The sequence below is a fragment of the Clarias gariepinus genome, chromosome 10 (assembly GCF_024256425.1).
Source record: "Clarias gariepinus isolate MV-2021 ecotype Netherlands chromosome 10, CGAR_prim_01v2, whole genome shotgun sequence".
In the NCBI taxonomy this organism is placed as follows: Eukaryota; Metazoa; Chordata; class Actinopteri; order Siluriformes; family Clariidae; genus Clarias; species Clarias gariepinus.
This window is the reverse complement of record NC_071109.1, coordinates 26589644-26603206: the sequence shown is the minus strand read 5'-3', so window position 1 is coordinate 26603206 and position 13563 is coordinate 26589644. Positions and strand designations below refer to the sequence as shown.

Genomic DNA, 13563 nt, shown 5'->3' with positions numbered 1-13563 from the left:
GTCAAAGAGGTAACCAAGAGGCCAAAGGTCACTATGAATGAGACTCAGAATTCCCTCATGGAAATGAGAGAGCCTTACAGAAGAACAACCATCACTGCAGCACTTCACCAATCGGGTCTCTAGCCAGACACAAGCCATTCCTCACTACAAGTCACATGACAACCAGCTGGGAGTTTGCCATAAAACACCTGAAGGACCCTTAGACCATGATAAACAAAATCTTCCAGTCTGATGACACAAAGGATGAACTATCTGCAATCAGAAAAGCAGGCATTGTGCATCACCTTATTAAAACCATCTCTGCTGTCAAACAAGATGGTGGCAGCATCATGCTGTGGGGATGTTTTTCTGTGACTAGGACTGGAAGATTAGTCAGGATAGAGGGAAAATGGATGCAGAAAAATAGTAATCCTGAGTAAAAAAAACTTCTCCAAAGTGCTCAGGATCTCAGGCTGGGGTGACAGTTTACATTTCAACAAGACAACAACCCGAAGTATACCACTGAGAAAACACAGAAGTGGCTTCAGAAAAACTTTCTGAACGTCCCGAAGAGAGACCTAAAAATGGCTTTGCACCAACGTCAAACCAACCTGTTGAGCATGAACGATTCTGCCAAAAGGAAGAAAAGAAACTTTTAAAAGGAAGGCGTGGCTAGCTTCTTCACCATCAGACTCATGGTTGTCATTACCGCCAAAGGTGCTTTAACCAAATAATAAATCATGGGTCTGAATAATTATGAAATTGGGTTTAATTAGTTCTTTTTTTATATATTTAAATTAACAAAACACTCCAAACACCTGTTTTTTTCTTTGTCCTTTTGGAGTATTATGTGTAGAATTAAAAAAGCAAAGGATTTGCCCCTGTACACAAAGTGTGCAAAGGTGGCAATAGAAGAACTCCACTGTCCTGCACAGAACCCTGATGAACAACTTTGGGATAAACTGGAACACCAATTGCATTCCAGACCTATTTCGACAATATAAGTTTGCATCCTGACAAAATCCAAACGTATCCAAATGTCACTTTAGCTATAAAGACAAAAATCGAAAAACTTACCAAATTGTTTTTATTACTCCCTGTAATGGATTTTGTTATCGCAACAGCCAAAGTGTTTTTCCTAGGTTTCAGTACTGCTTCTTTAGTGACATAGATGTGAGGTAAAGAGCCAGTCTTACCAGATCGACGTTAAACACTAGCATTCTGACTGAAGATGTTCACAGCTTGTTCACCCTGCTACTCTTCCTCCCACAGCACTGTCAGGCTTTGATTAAGTTGTTGGATAGCTGTATGCTATGGGGAAATGGACAATTCAATCTGTAATCAGATACCACCTGTCAAAATGTCCGCCGTGCTCCTGCACAGTACTGAAAATCTGCAAATGCAATTTTCATTTTATTTATTTGTTTATTTATTGGGAGGGGAGATGCAAACCAAGGAGACAAATCTCACAGGTTTTACAGAGCCAAATTGTGATGCCTAGGCTACTTTGTCAGAGCAAGACTGCAGACCAAAACTACAGTGGTCAGGACATACCAAAGTGCCCCAAGCAATAAGAACCTTCGAACCAGTGACAGGGTCATGAGCGACCAAGGCTCACTGAGGTGCGTGTGGAGTGATGGTCCGTTTAGGCCGATCCAATAGAAGAGCTACAGTAGCTCAAATTGCTGGAAAGATAAATGTGTGGTTTAGAAAGATGTCAGCTATCTGTAGAATGTGCTGGAAAAACAAGTCTGATCCATGGGGGCCTGATCTTGCAACTTACATTACTTAAAGGACCTACTACTAAGGCTTGATGCCAGATACCACAGCACACCTTCAGAGGTCTAGTGGAGTTTTCACAGCAAAAGGAGGACCTATTGTACATTATAGGGATGGCAATCACCAGGGACCTCCCAATACAATGTTATCACAATACCTAGGTGCCAATTCTATTTTTATTGTTATTCTATCACGATTTTATAAATATCCCAATTTTTTTCTGATTTTGTAAGAATTAAAAAAACGTCTGCGATGGATTGGTGGTGTACCCTGGGATAGGCTTCAGGCCCCCCATGACCCTAAATGCAGGATACAGCGGTATACTGTAGATGATCTGTGAGCGAGTAAATAAAACGTCACAAATAATTCCCTCCTACCACACAGAACAATGTGCTGTCTGCTAATGTGTGAATACATTAGAGTGCTTCACCTGTAGTGTTAAAAATATATATATAAACTTTTTATCACCTCAAATGCGCACTCATAAATTAAAAAAATAAGTCTATTATTGCACAAAATTTTAATACAGGCTGTCCTCTACTTACGAATGAAATACTGTCCGAGAACACGTTTGTAAGTCGGATTTGTTCTTAGCTCAGACAAAATGAGTCTTACACAGCTTTGACACAAATATGCAATGTAAAGCATACCAATCCACTTGACTAAATCTCTGTGCCCTTTTCCCACACTGCCATCATGTGGCCAAAAACCTTAACCACGCCTAAGGTAATTAATCTGAAATATGAAACGTGAAATGTAACAGTAGTGTGGTCTCTGCACTTTTGAATCGCAAGGGAAATCCCAGATGCCATTTTGGATTTTTCACCATCAGAACAGCTTCACAGGACAACAATTTTCCTTGATTCTGCTCCCGGACTGGTTCATTGATACCGGTGAAGCCGACTCATTTTTCCCGCACCCCCACACGAACACAAATACAATATACCAGACTTTGGACATTTTACACATTCACTCACACACTGGAAATATGGTATCTAATTGTAAATATTGGTATCTGGTTCACTGCAGTGTCAATTTTTTGTGCAATACACATGAGCTACTTCCGTGATTCGTTTACAACTTAGTCATCATCGTAAATCAGGGATTACCTGTACATAGCAATCAATTTGTCCCCTACACAATATTAGACAAATGATCAAAAGATCCTGGCTAATCAGTAAAAATATAAATAGCAAGTAATATATCAGCTATAACACAGTGGGGCAAAAAAAGTATTTAGTCAGTCATCAATTGTGCAAGTTCTCCCACTTAAAAAGATGAGAGAGGCCTGTCATTTTTTTATCATAGGTATACCTCAACTATGAGAGACAAAATAAGAAAAGAAAATCCAGAAAATCACAAAGAATTTATTTGCATTGAATTAATTATATTGGAAAATAGGTATTTGGTAATAACAAAATTTCATCTCAACACTTTGTTATATACCCTTTGTTGGCAACGACAGAGGTCAAATGTTTTCTTGTCTTCACAAGGTTCTCACACACTGTTGCTGGTATTTTGGCACGTTCCTCCATGCAGATCTCTTCTAAAGCAGTACTATACTAGAGTACTCTATACTAGAGTAAATACTTTTTTGCCCCACTGTATATCAGACTGTAGTGGCAGTTATTTCTGTTATTTATTTTTATTATTTTTATGTATGTATTTTTTACTGTATAATTTTACTCTAAAAAATTGTGCCATGATTTATCACCACTCACGCAGAAATTTTCTAAATCCTTTAAAATGCTTTGAATCCTTAAATAAAAAACTAAAAAGTCCCTATGTGTGCTCATTTGCATATACTGTAACAGGCTTCCGCAATATCATTCAATTAAAAGCCAATAGACAAAGGGTTAACAAACAATCTTTTTGCGTCGCCTTAATAGTCACTGATCCTTTTTTTTCCTGCAACATAGACTGTCTCAGGAAAACTGTCCAAATAAAAACACTGTAATTATATTTACCTGACTGGTGGTGCATGAAATAAATAAATAAATAAATAAAAGCAGAAAAGACTCTGATAAAAGTGAGAAGCACAGCCAGTGGTAAAAGGTTAGGCAATCATCAGGATGAAAAAATTTTATATCCGCAAGTAGTTAGAGTTATAAGTGTTTTTAACACGGGCAGCTACACAGATTTCTTCTTTTTTTTTCTTTCTTCTTTTTAAGAGGAACTGCCCTTTGTGTTGATTGCAATCAGTCACTGTCCATTCTTATGCAGGCAGCCTGTAATCATCTCACCAACACCAACCAATAGCTGTCACCCACATAGTTCTTTTACGCCATGGGCCAGCACTTACAGCCAAAGAGCAGCATCTTGGACCAAATTGGTTCCTATGACATCCTGTCACTGGGCCCAGACTTTCAGTGATAAGTTGTGCAGTCTCAAGTATTCTGCTTAAGACAATCTTTCATGAAACAATACAAAAAAATATATATATATAAATATTAAGCACTTCACGTTATGATGGACTCAACTTTATAATGACACTGCAGCCAGAGTACAGTAGCACAGATTTGAAGATGGAATATGAGATGTTAAATATTGGGATTGAGATTAATATTAATATTTATTCTGGTCAGTAACAGGTTCTTGCCTCTTCTCCAAACAGCTTGTTATAAAAGTGATTATTAAAAGGTGATTCTCAAACTAGACAATGACAAGAAGGAGAACTGGGTATTTTTTTAAAACCTTGAACCACTAGTGTGCACTCATGGATCTGATTTGTGGCAAATTCCCAAAAGATTTAAACTTGGCATATTATGTTATGGCCCTGATTGAGATTAATGGTATTTAAAATTAGTTTTCTATATCCATTATCTGATTTTTGCTGATTAACAGCCATCTATCTTTCTATTGAATACTTTTTGGGTTTTTTAAGAGCATCAACAGGTTCAATATGAATTAGAGAGAAAAATACAGTACTGAAACACGCATGTGTGTTTGTCGACGGGACAAAGTTCCTGACGCACGTTTTGAGTAATGAAATGGAAGTTGTGCAGGTGTTGTTGGAAATAGGTCTCTCGGTGGAGAAAAAACTATTCATAGTGGAGTATTATTTCTACTCATACAGAAGTGGTCGTGAATCGGGACTGAGTTTGGAAAAAGAAAGATTTAATAAGACAGCACCAAGTACCAGTTATGCAGTCTATTGTTATGAAATATCACTATAAACTCAGAGATGACAACAAGGTAATACTGTTCGTCTTTTTATTTCAGTACTGTATATTTTGGCACATGAAGCTCAAAGAAATAAAGAAATATAGTAGGTTAAGGCTGCAGTTAACATTTTATTTATCGAATAATCTATTAAATCTTTTACGCTCCAATTAGTCTAATAGTCTAACAATTATTGTTCATAGTTAATCTGGCGAAAAACACACAAATATAAAATCAGTGACATTTTACTAAATAACTCTATGAATAATATAAACTGCATTCCTCTCAGAAAGGCTTGACACAGCGTGCACGACACCATTTTATTAGGAGGTTCTGTAAAGAACAGACAGTTGAATTCATATTTTTTTGGGAAAAAGCCTCGTAATAGCTCATATGCTGACAAAGTTGGGGATAAATCATGGTAAATGTAAGTAAACATTGTGGTGCATCGACGCACTCATCGGCATATTTATGTATTCAGTGTAATCAATAACATCATGAAGCCTCTTTCGTTGTTAGAAGGGACATTTTTACAACACCCCTACTATTGTTATTGGTATTTTCAAACGCAAAACTTCACGACTAATTCATGTCATATCTCCTCCCCACCAGGAATGGGGTGCTATTTATTTTCTACGGAGTCTGACCAACAGCACTTGGTGACCTAATTGACCTAAATTTTAACAAACTTACATTAAACTTATATTATACATATGGCAAAAATTACATCGCAACATTCAGCTGGGTCTCCTGAGTGCAATGGAATGATCTCAACCTCTGGGCATAATAAATTAATAAATAAATAATGCACTTTTTTTTCGAATTATGAGGACCTGTTTGGCACCCGTACTGACCCATTTGCTCCTTTGACTCATAGTACATTAAAAGGCTGTAAAAACTGTACTACTTTGGTAAAAATCCTGTCAATCAAAAAATATTTCATCATTCCAAAATGGCCATGAATTCACTGCAAAAATCGCTCAATAGACTTTAATGGTTTTCCCAGACGGGACACATGCTGGGGGGAAAAAATCACATCCTGCACTCGATTTTTGAAAAAAACACATGAAACTTGACATCCTACAAGATCCTGCTCTCTCAAACAAGCCAAAAGACAATTCTCTAGCACCTACAGGTTGGTTCCTCTGGTACAAGTAAACGCTCACAGGAGTGCTGGTGGCTTTGAAGTTTATGCTGGATATATTTACTGTGCCTGTGAGTTTTACTTGCAGGGAGGGGGGGCTGCTGCAGTGAGTGGCCCGAGCCACGCCCCATTGACTCACACACATACACACTGAAATCCCAGTCCATATACAGACTTATAACTCTGTAACCATAATGGCTCGAATGAGCTCCAGGAATGACTGTGGGAATTGTGCCTAGTTCCTATTTGTTGGTAAATTTTTATTTTTGTCATTTTTTTTATTTTGATCATTTTATTACCATTATAGATACCTTTTTTTTTTAAATAAAGATGCCAATAATTTACATTTACATTTACATTTAGGCATTTGGCAGATGCTCTTATCCAGAGCGACTTACATTTTTTGGGTGATTCTAGGTTGCAGTAAACTTCTTCACATCAGCAAGATGTATATGGGTGATGATCAAACTTGATGATCAATCTATTTTACATAATCAGGATTGTTAATTTTGTTCTCTCGACCAACCAGATCGATCCAATACTACATGTATGACAACGACAAAACAGACGAGGAAGAGGCAGGGCTTACCACATGTCTGCACTAGTGTTGCTCTTCATCTTACTGAAGCTCCTTATGCTGTTTATCCTATTTGCATATTTTTATTTAATGTTTAATTTATTGTATAATAAGCCAGCAGGACTTCTCATGTATAAACAAACTTTGAGGCTCATTTAGAACTTTTCCCCTAATTATTTTGGCAGATTCATTAGGAAGATTCTTATAAAAATAAAAATGAATACTTTTTTTTAGTATTTGCCAGTATTTTTTGGTCTTCCTCTACTTTCTAAATCCAGAGGGTTTTTTTTTTTAGTGCTGTGACTCTCTAAAGTCTGTTCGAACTTTGTTCCTGCAGATGCTTTTACTCTTTAATCGTTCCTTTCTTCCCTGTATGCATATGATGTTTAATTCTCAGGAGGATCATCACTTGAACTGAGTCTGTACGAGCAAACCTCTCCTAACTCTGTACTAACTTCTGTCCTCTTTACAAAATCAGCTTAAATGCAATCTGATGAAACACAGCGTTAAAACTATTTTGAACAGAGAAAATTTTAACATGGATAAATATAAAACTGCAAATAAATTGAGGGTGGACTGAGTTTGGGTTAGGATTTGTCTCAGGGTGGGTTTTAGATTGTGTACTTCCTTTTTTTTCATTATGCTTTTCCCAAATAGACTGATAGCAGTGGACAAATCCTAAATTCATTAGCTAGCTCACCAGGCAAGCGCAAGCTCTAATGTGCTGCTTTAATGTCTTTTGGTTGCCTGGAGACCTGATGAACTAGGCTAAAAATGGTAGCTAATATAACATAATAATGTATGGCAAGCTAGTTAGCATTATGTACATTAACACAGACAAAGATTATAGAGAAAGAGTACGCTGTCCCGCCCACCCAGAGAGCACGGCTAATTTTTCTCCCTTGGCTCTCAGCCAAAGACAGGCAACTCCAGACTAGAGTAAAAAAAAGGAGTAAACCCTTTTCTGTTGTCCCAGCTGCTTAAGATATATACAGTTTATGTATATGTTATACAGTATATGTTTAACTGCGAGGTTATTTTGATTGTTTTTCTAATTTTCTAAATATTGTTTAAAAAATATTAGCAGGCAATGACACACTGGGATAAGTGCATTAGTAAAGCAGTGGATTATATAAAGAAATAAATATGGATTTTACTCTCGGAACTGTGTTGCGTTATTCTGAACAATGGTTAATATATTCATTGTCACAAGCACAAGCAAGTAAACATTCACAAACGCAATCATACACGGCAATTTGGAAAATCCACTCTCACTACATGTCTTCAGACCAGGAAACCCACAAAGCATGGAGAGAAAATGCTAAAGGTGAGATTTGAACCCCCAACCCTGGAGGTGCAATGCAGCAGTGCCAGACAGTGTGCACCATAAATATACATAAAAGATAAAAATGTCAGATTTATAAAAGTCAGTTCTCAGTTGTAACCTTAAGAATATAAGAATATATTAGCAAAATTACATTGCAATGACATCCAGTGATATTTATCTGGAATTATTTTATAATAATTGACCTTGTATGTGTACAGGAGCAATGCAAATACTTACATGTATAAAATTATGCCAAAAAAAAGTTTTTTTTCTCAACAATAAAATAAGAGATGAGTTAATAAATATCAGAATCTGGAATTATTTGCACACATGATCTGAACACTTAAATATTAACACGCACTTTATGAAAGACTTCTTCCAAACTCTTCTGCTCTCGCTTTAGGCAGAGATGCTCCCTTCGTAAACAACGATCCAAACAAGTAAATCTCCAATCCAACCACGATTCGTAAACCTGCACACTCCATTATATATTTTTTTCTGATTGCCTTTAGCTTTGATTACTACAGTCTATGTAATGTGGTGGCCCGCTGCGTTAAAACGATTCCTCATGCTCCCAAACCACTCTTTCACAATTTGAATCCTGGAATATGCCTGTTTCATCAAGGGAGGAAAAACTCCTTAGATGTGATAAACTGGTCATTAAGTACATGCAGGTTGTCAGCTGACATCAATTTATTGCTACATAACGTTGCTGAATCCAGACCTGACAAACTAAAGCAATGCCAGATCATAACACTACCTCCCAAGGCTTGTACAATGGGCGCTATGCATGGTTTCATGCGTTTCCCTTTATAACCTGACGTGCCCATCGTTCTGGAATGGGCTCAATCTGAACTCATCAGACCATATGGCCTTTTTTCCATTTCTCCAAATCTTTATGCTCCCTAGCAGACTGAAGACTTATTCCTCACGAGTTTCACTAACAAGTGGTTTTCCTATGGCCACACAGCTGGCCACAATCCTGTGAGTTCTCATCACACTGTGTATGTGGAAATGCTCTTATCACTATTCTCACTTCACTATTAAACATAGCAGTTCCGCTGTCGATTTTTAAACATCATCATCCTCACCAAGAGTATAAAAGATCTCAATTCATTATTTTTTCAACCACATTTCTTCCGTGAACTTCCATAAGGTCCTCAGTTGATTTCTATACTTGATGCAGACCATTCTGAAAATGCTATTTATTTCACCAGGAAATGTATTTAACAAAGTAGATATTAAACTTTTTGCTTGATGTGCATAATACTGAAATGGTAAAAATGCTTGCTTTCCTTTCTTTCTTTTTTTTATTAAACCTTAAATCATTTATTGTGATATTTTAAAATGGAAAGTCATGATGTGGGGACAAAAAAATCTATATCACACAAGCTGAGTGAATAGAGTTATTCATCCTCTAGGTATTGAATGAGAAAAGATGCTACTGATCTCTAGGGCAACTATGAATAAAAAATGAATAGCCTGGACACATACTTCTCATCCCAGTCACCAAGACTAACGATTTGTTCATGTCCAGCCAACAGAGTTACAACAGCAAGAAGGCTGTCTCGCTAAATGTAAGCTTTATGGCTTGATCTGTCTTTGCTGACTTAGATTTGCTCTTCTAGAAAATTCCTCAGTATAGCATTAAGTATATTGCACTGAAGAAATTATATATATATATATATATATATATATATATATATATATATGTATATATATATATATATATATATATATATATACCGTACTGTGCAAGTCTTAGGCACCATATTATGTACCAATGCTGTACCAATTCTGTTATATATGTTTATCAAGTCTGCATAATTATGTACAAAAACATTCACTATTTCGATATATAACTTAAAAATTAATAAACAAATAACATTACAGGAGAATATATGCATGGCTGTTAAGAAAAAAATATATAGTTTTCAGATGGAAACAAAAAACCCAATGTACGCTCCTTGGATTTGCATAAAAATAGAAAGGAGCGAGTGTGACAAAGTTATATTCTCCAGCAAGCTCAGTAAAACCTAACAACTCTTTTACTTATAGTACTGTGCAAAAGTCTTGGCCACATACAAAAATATGGCATAAGCAAAAGATGCTTTTGAAAACATTTCTGCATAAAAGAAACTTCTATAAAGAGCAATAAAGAGTAATAAAATAAACAGTCAATATTTGGGGTGAAAACACATTGCTTAAAATCAGGAGTTTTAAACAGATTTGTGCAGTTTTATAAGAATAATAATTCAGTCAGGACACTGTGCTGTGTGAAAAGTTTTGAGTGGACCAGGACCATAGGATTATAGGAGTTTACCTAAAATGCAAATATACAGGTATATAAATTAAAATGTAAAAAATAATAATAAAAAATTTTAATAAATTATGGAATTGTTTTTCCCCCATTTTTAGTTTTCTTAGAACAAATAATGAAAACATTAAATTCCTGATAAAAAACATTTGTTTATCTACGCTTTAAGATTCAGAAGGGGGCTTTCTGGCTTAGTGTTAGGTTTCTCGCCTGCCATAGAGAAGGCCTGGATTCAGTTCCCTCCCAATGTCCAAACCCCAGCCACTGGATGCAGTGCCAGTCCCAAACCCGGATATAATAGGAGGATTGCATCAGGAAGGGCACCTGGCGTAAAACCTGTGCCAGGTTATGTGTGGATCTGGTGGTCTGCCCTGTTGACCCTTCGACAGGAGCAGCCAAAATCCAAACAACGACAACAACAACAAGCTGTACGATAAGGCAGTTTTGGTTCATCAGATTTATGAATGTTAAATATTAAGGATGGCAGTCACCAGGGACCACCAATTTAATATTATTACGATACCTAGAAAACGGTTCGAGTCGTATTGAAATTCTATAAGTCTCACGATTTTATAAGTCTAAGTTGGTTTGTTACAATTCTATACCTACCAAATTATTTTCTCATAGGACACAGGATGCAATGCTGCCTTTTAACGTGTGAACAGTTTATAGTGCACCACCTGTAGCATAACTGAGGAACTGGAACATTTTACCACCTCAAATATAAACATATTTAAATTAACAAATAATTTTAACAAAATTTTGGAGTCCGTCTGACGATACATAAATTGCTGACGAAAAAATCACAATACGACGCTTATACACAAATATTTTTCCAATCTATTTATCCCTCTACTATCTATCTAACAGTCTATCCCTGTTACATTAAAACTCAATCACGTCCAGCAGGCCCATCAGATCGGGACACGTCTGTGTAAGGTGTTAAAAAGCCTATACTGGGACCACATAACACATTCAAGTGTGTTAGTCACACTACCAACATATCAGCGATATGATGTTTTTGCCCGTCCCTGAGCTGATGACATTGTAAATGCTGTACTAGGGTTCGAGCATGTATGACTGTATGTTGGTCTCTCTCTCTCTGTGTGACAACAACATTATCTTTAAATACAACACTGCATTTTTCAATACAGACAAACTGGATCTCCGTGTATCACATTGTTATCTGGAGATTTTCACAACTCCTGTGTAACTTGTCAAATATGCACAGTGCTTTCGGAGGTGCAAATTGGTACCATGGGATTTTCGTAGTAAAGTCAGAGCAATTCGATTTACTACACCTCACGTCAGATCTCGGAGAGGTCTGCTGTACCTGTGCGCTTCATGCAGACTAAATAAATCACACCTCCTTCAATTCTTCCCTGTAGCGTCACGTGTATTTTTTTCCGCATGCCTCAAAGATTGTGAAGCCGATATATTCAATTATGTGCCATTGTTCTTGTTATCTGCTTGCATTTGCAGGACCAGGTGATGCCACCACTCAGGGTCCTCTTTCCCCCTTTTTTACCCATTGTTTACAAATCTTGGGCATGATGACAAAAACATTTTTTATTGTGTTACATTGCAGAGCAAACTTCAACAGGCTTTTTATTGTTACCCGTGCAGATCTGACATAAACACGACATCTGTGTAAGACTGTAGGTGTTCTTGTGCAGTTGTGCATGAACACACACACGCACGATCCATCCATTTTCATGATCCATCCATTTGCACAGACAGCTTTGTTTCATAAAGCGTGCACTCTGGCTACATGACTGGATACACTGGATCAGTTCTCAGGCACAGGCCCACGGGGGTTAAATCAGCAGCGGAGGACACGTGTAACCAAGGCAACAACAAGCCGCCAAATCTGTGAGATAGGCCGGCGGGTCGGACTGATGTTGACGCAAAAAAACACAACACGATGGCGTCAAAACAAAGCCACTGGCACCTACTGTAGGCATCCGGAGCTGTTTAGGCTACAACACGCACACGCACACACATACACAGCCACGTTAAAACGGATAACGGAACGGAGGCAGCGAGACGAGAGCGCGCCGCGGGGGCGCGCCGCTGTTTACGCCGCTCCGCAGCCGATTCCAGGCCGTCTTACCTTGCTTCACACACTTAAGGCGAAACGGGTCTTTGCAGTGCTTGATAACGGCCAGCACGTCCCGGGTGGTGAGGCCAGCCACCGGCGTGTCGTTGACCTCCAGCAGCAGCTCGTCGGCGCACAGCTTGCCGCTCTGGATGGCCACCTTCCCGTGCTTCACCTCTCCGAAGTAAGGGAAATTCCCGTTCTCGGCGCCGCCGCGGAGCTCGAAGCCCAGCTCGCCCTCCTTGTTGCGGGTGAGCACCGCTTCGTGGACTTTATTCGTCCAGTGGTTTTTCTTCTTCAGGCTCTTGGACATCGCGGACAGAATTCCCTTCCGCCTAGCAGCGCGTGCCTAACGGGCGGCTCTTCATCGGGTCGCGCGGTGCTTCGGCGCCGGTACGAGGCGCTCTTCTTCTTCTCTTTCTTCTAGTGTCTGTTCTACTTCTTCTTCTTCCTCTTCTCCTGCTTTGTCTTCACGCCAGTGTCGCGACCGCACGCGCGGCTGGTAGAGCCGTGTAGCACGTACCGCGCGCGCTTCTGCCGAGAGCTGCAGCAGTAGCTACGCAACCGGAGCAGACCGTCTCACACGCGCGCGCGCGCGCACACACACGCACACGCGCAGCGTTGCCAGATCGAGGAGGTTCATTCCTAGTAAGTAATAACATTATTATTATTATTATTATTATTATTAATATTAATAATAATAATAATAATAATTCCTCAACTGATGACTTTTATGCGATTTCTTTTTACTTGATTATTTTACTGAGCATTTTATTTGTTAAATGACTTTTTGTTATAACATTAGTAACAGCAAGCTAATTACATAGTTTATTTAAAATAACAGAAGGTCAGTATATATTTTATGTAGAATATGATGGTGCATGATGAGAATTATATTCAATTTTATTTGTGTAGCGCTTTAACAATTGCCTTAGTCTCAAAGCAGCTTTACACTAACAAAAGAAACGAAAAAAGATTATTATAATTATAATAATAATAATTATTATTATTATTAGGCAATATTATTAACAAAATGGGAATACAAACCAAACTGTACGTATCAACATTACGATAACAGTGTTACACGAAAAAAAAAATCTCGTCCTGTGAAACGAGTGGGTTCTAAGAATTGTTAGTACAATCTGGCAACCCGACACGCAGTGAGTGTGGAGTGACCCGG

The 13563-nt window shown here is 38.1% G+C and overlaps 1 protein-coding gene across 5 annotated transcripts in view; it reads right to left on the bottom strand.

The window, feature by feature from the left end:
• magi2b (membrane associated guanylate kinase, WW and PDZ domain containing 2b) overlaps positions 1–13004 on the bottom strand; it is a 161432-nt gene extending 148428 nt beyond the window's left edge. For all 5 annotated transcript variants that reach the window (XR_008361209.1, XM_053505583.1, XM_053505584.1 and 2 more), the window contains exon 1: positions 12399–13004. Coding sequence is in view for 4 of the 5 variants with exons in the window: in XM_053505583.1 (XP_053361558.1) it covers positions 12399–12696 (298 nt within the window). In the remaining variant the exon portion in view is untranslated. The remainder of the gene's footprint in view (positions 1–12398) is intronic.
• Between the last annotated feature and the right edge of the window lie 559 nt (positions 13005–13563).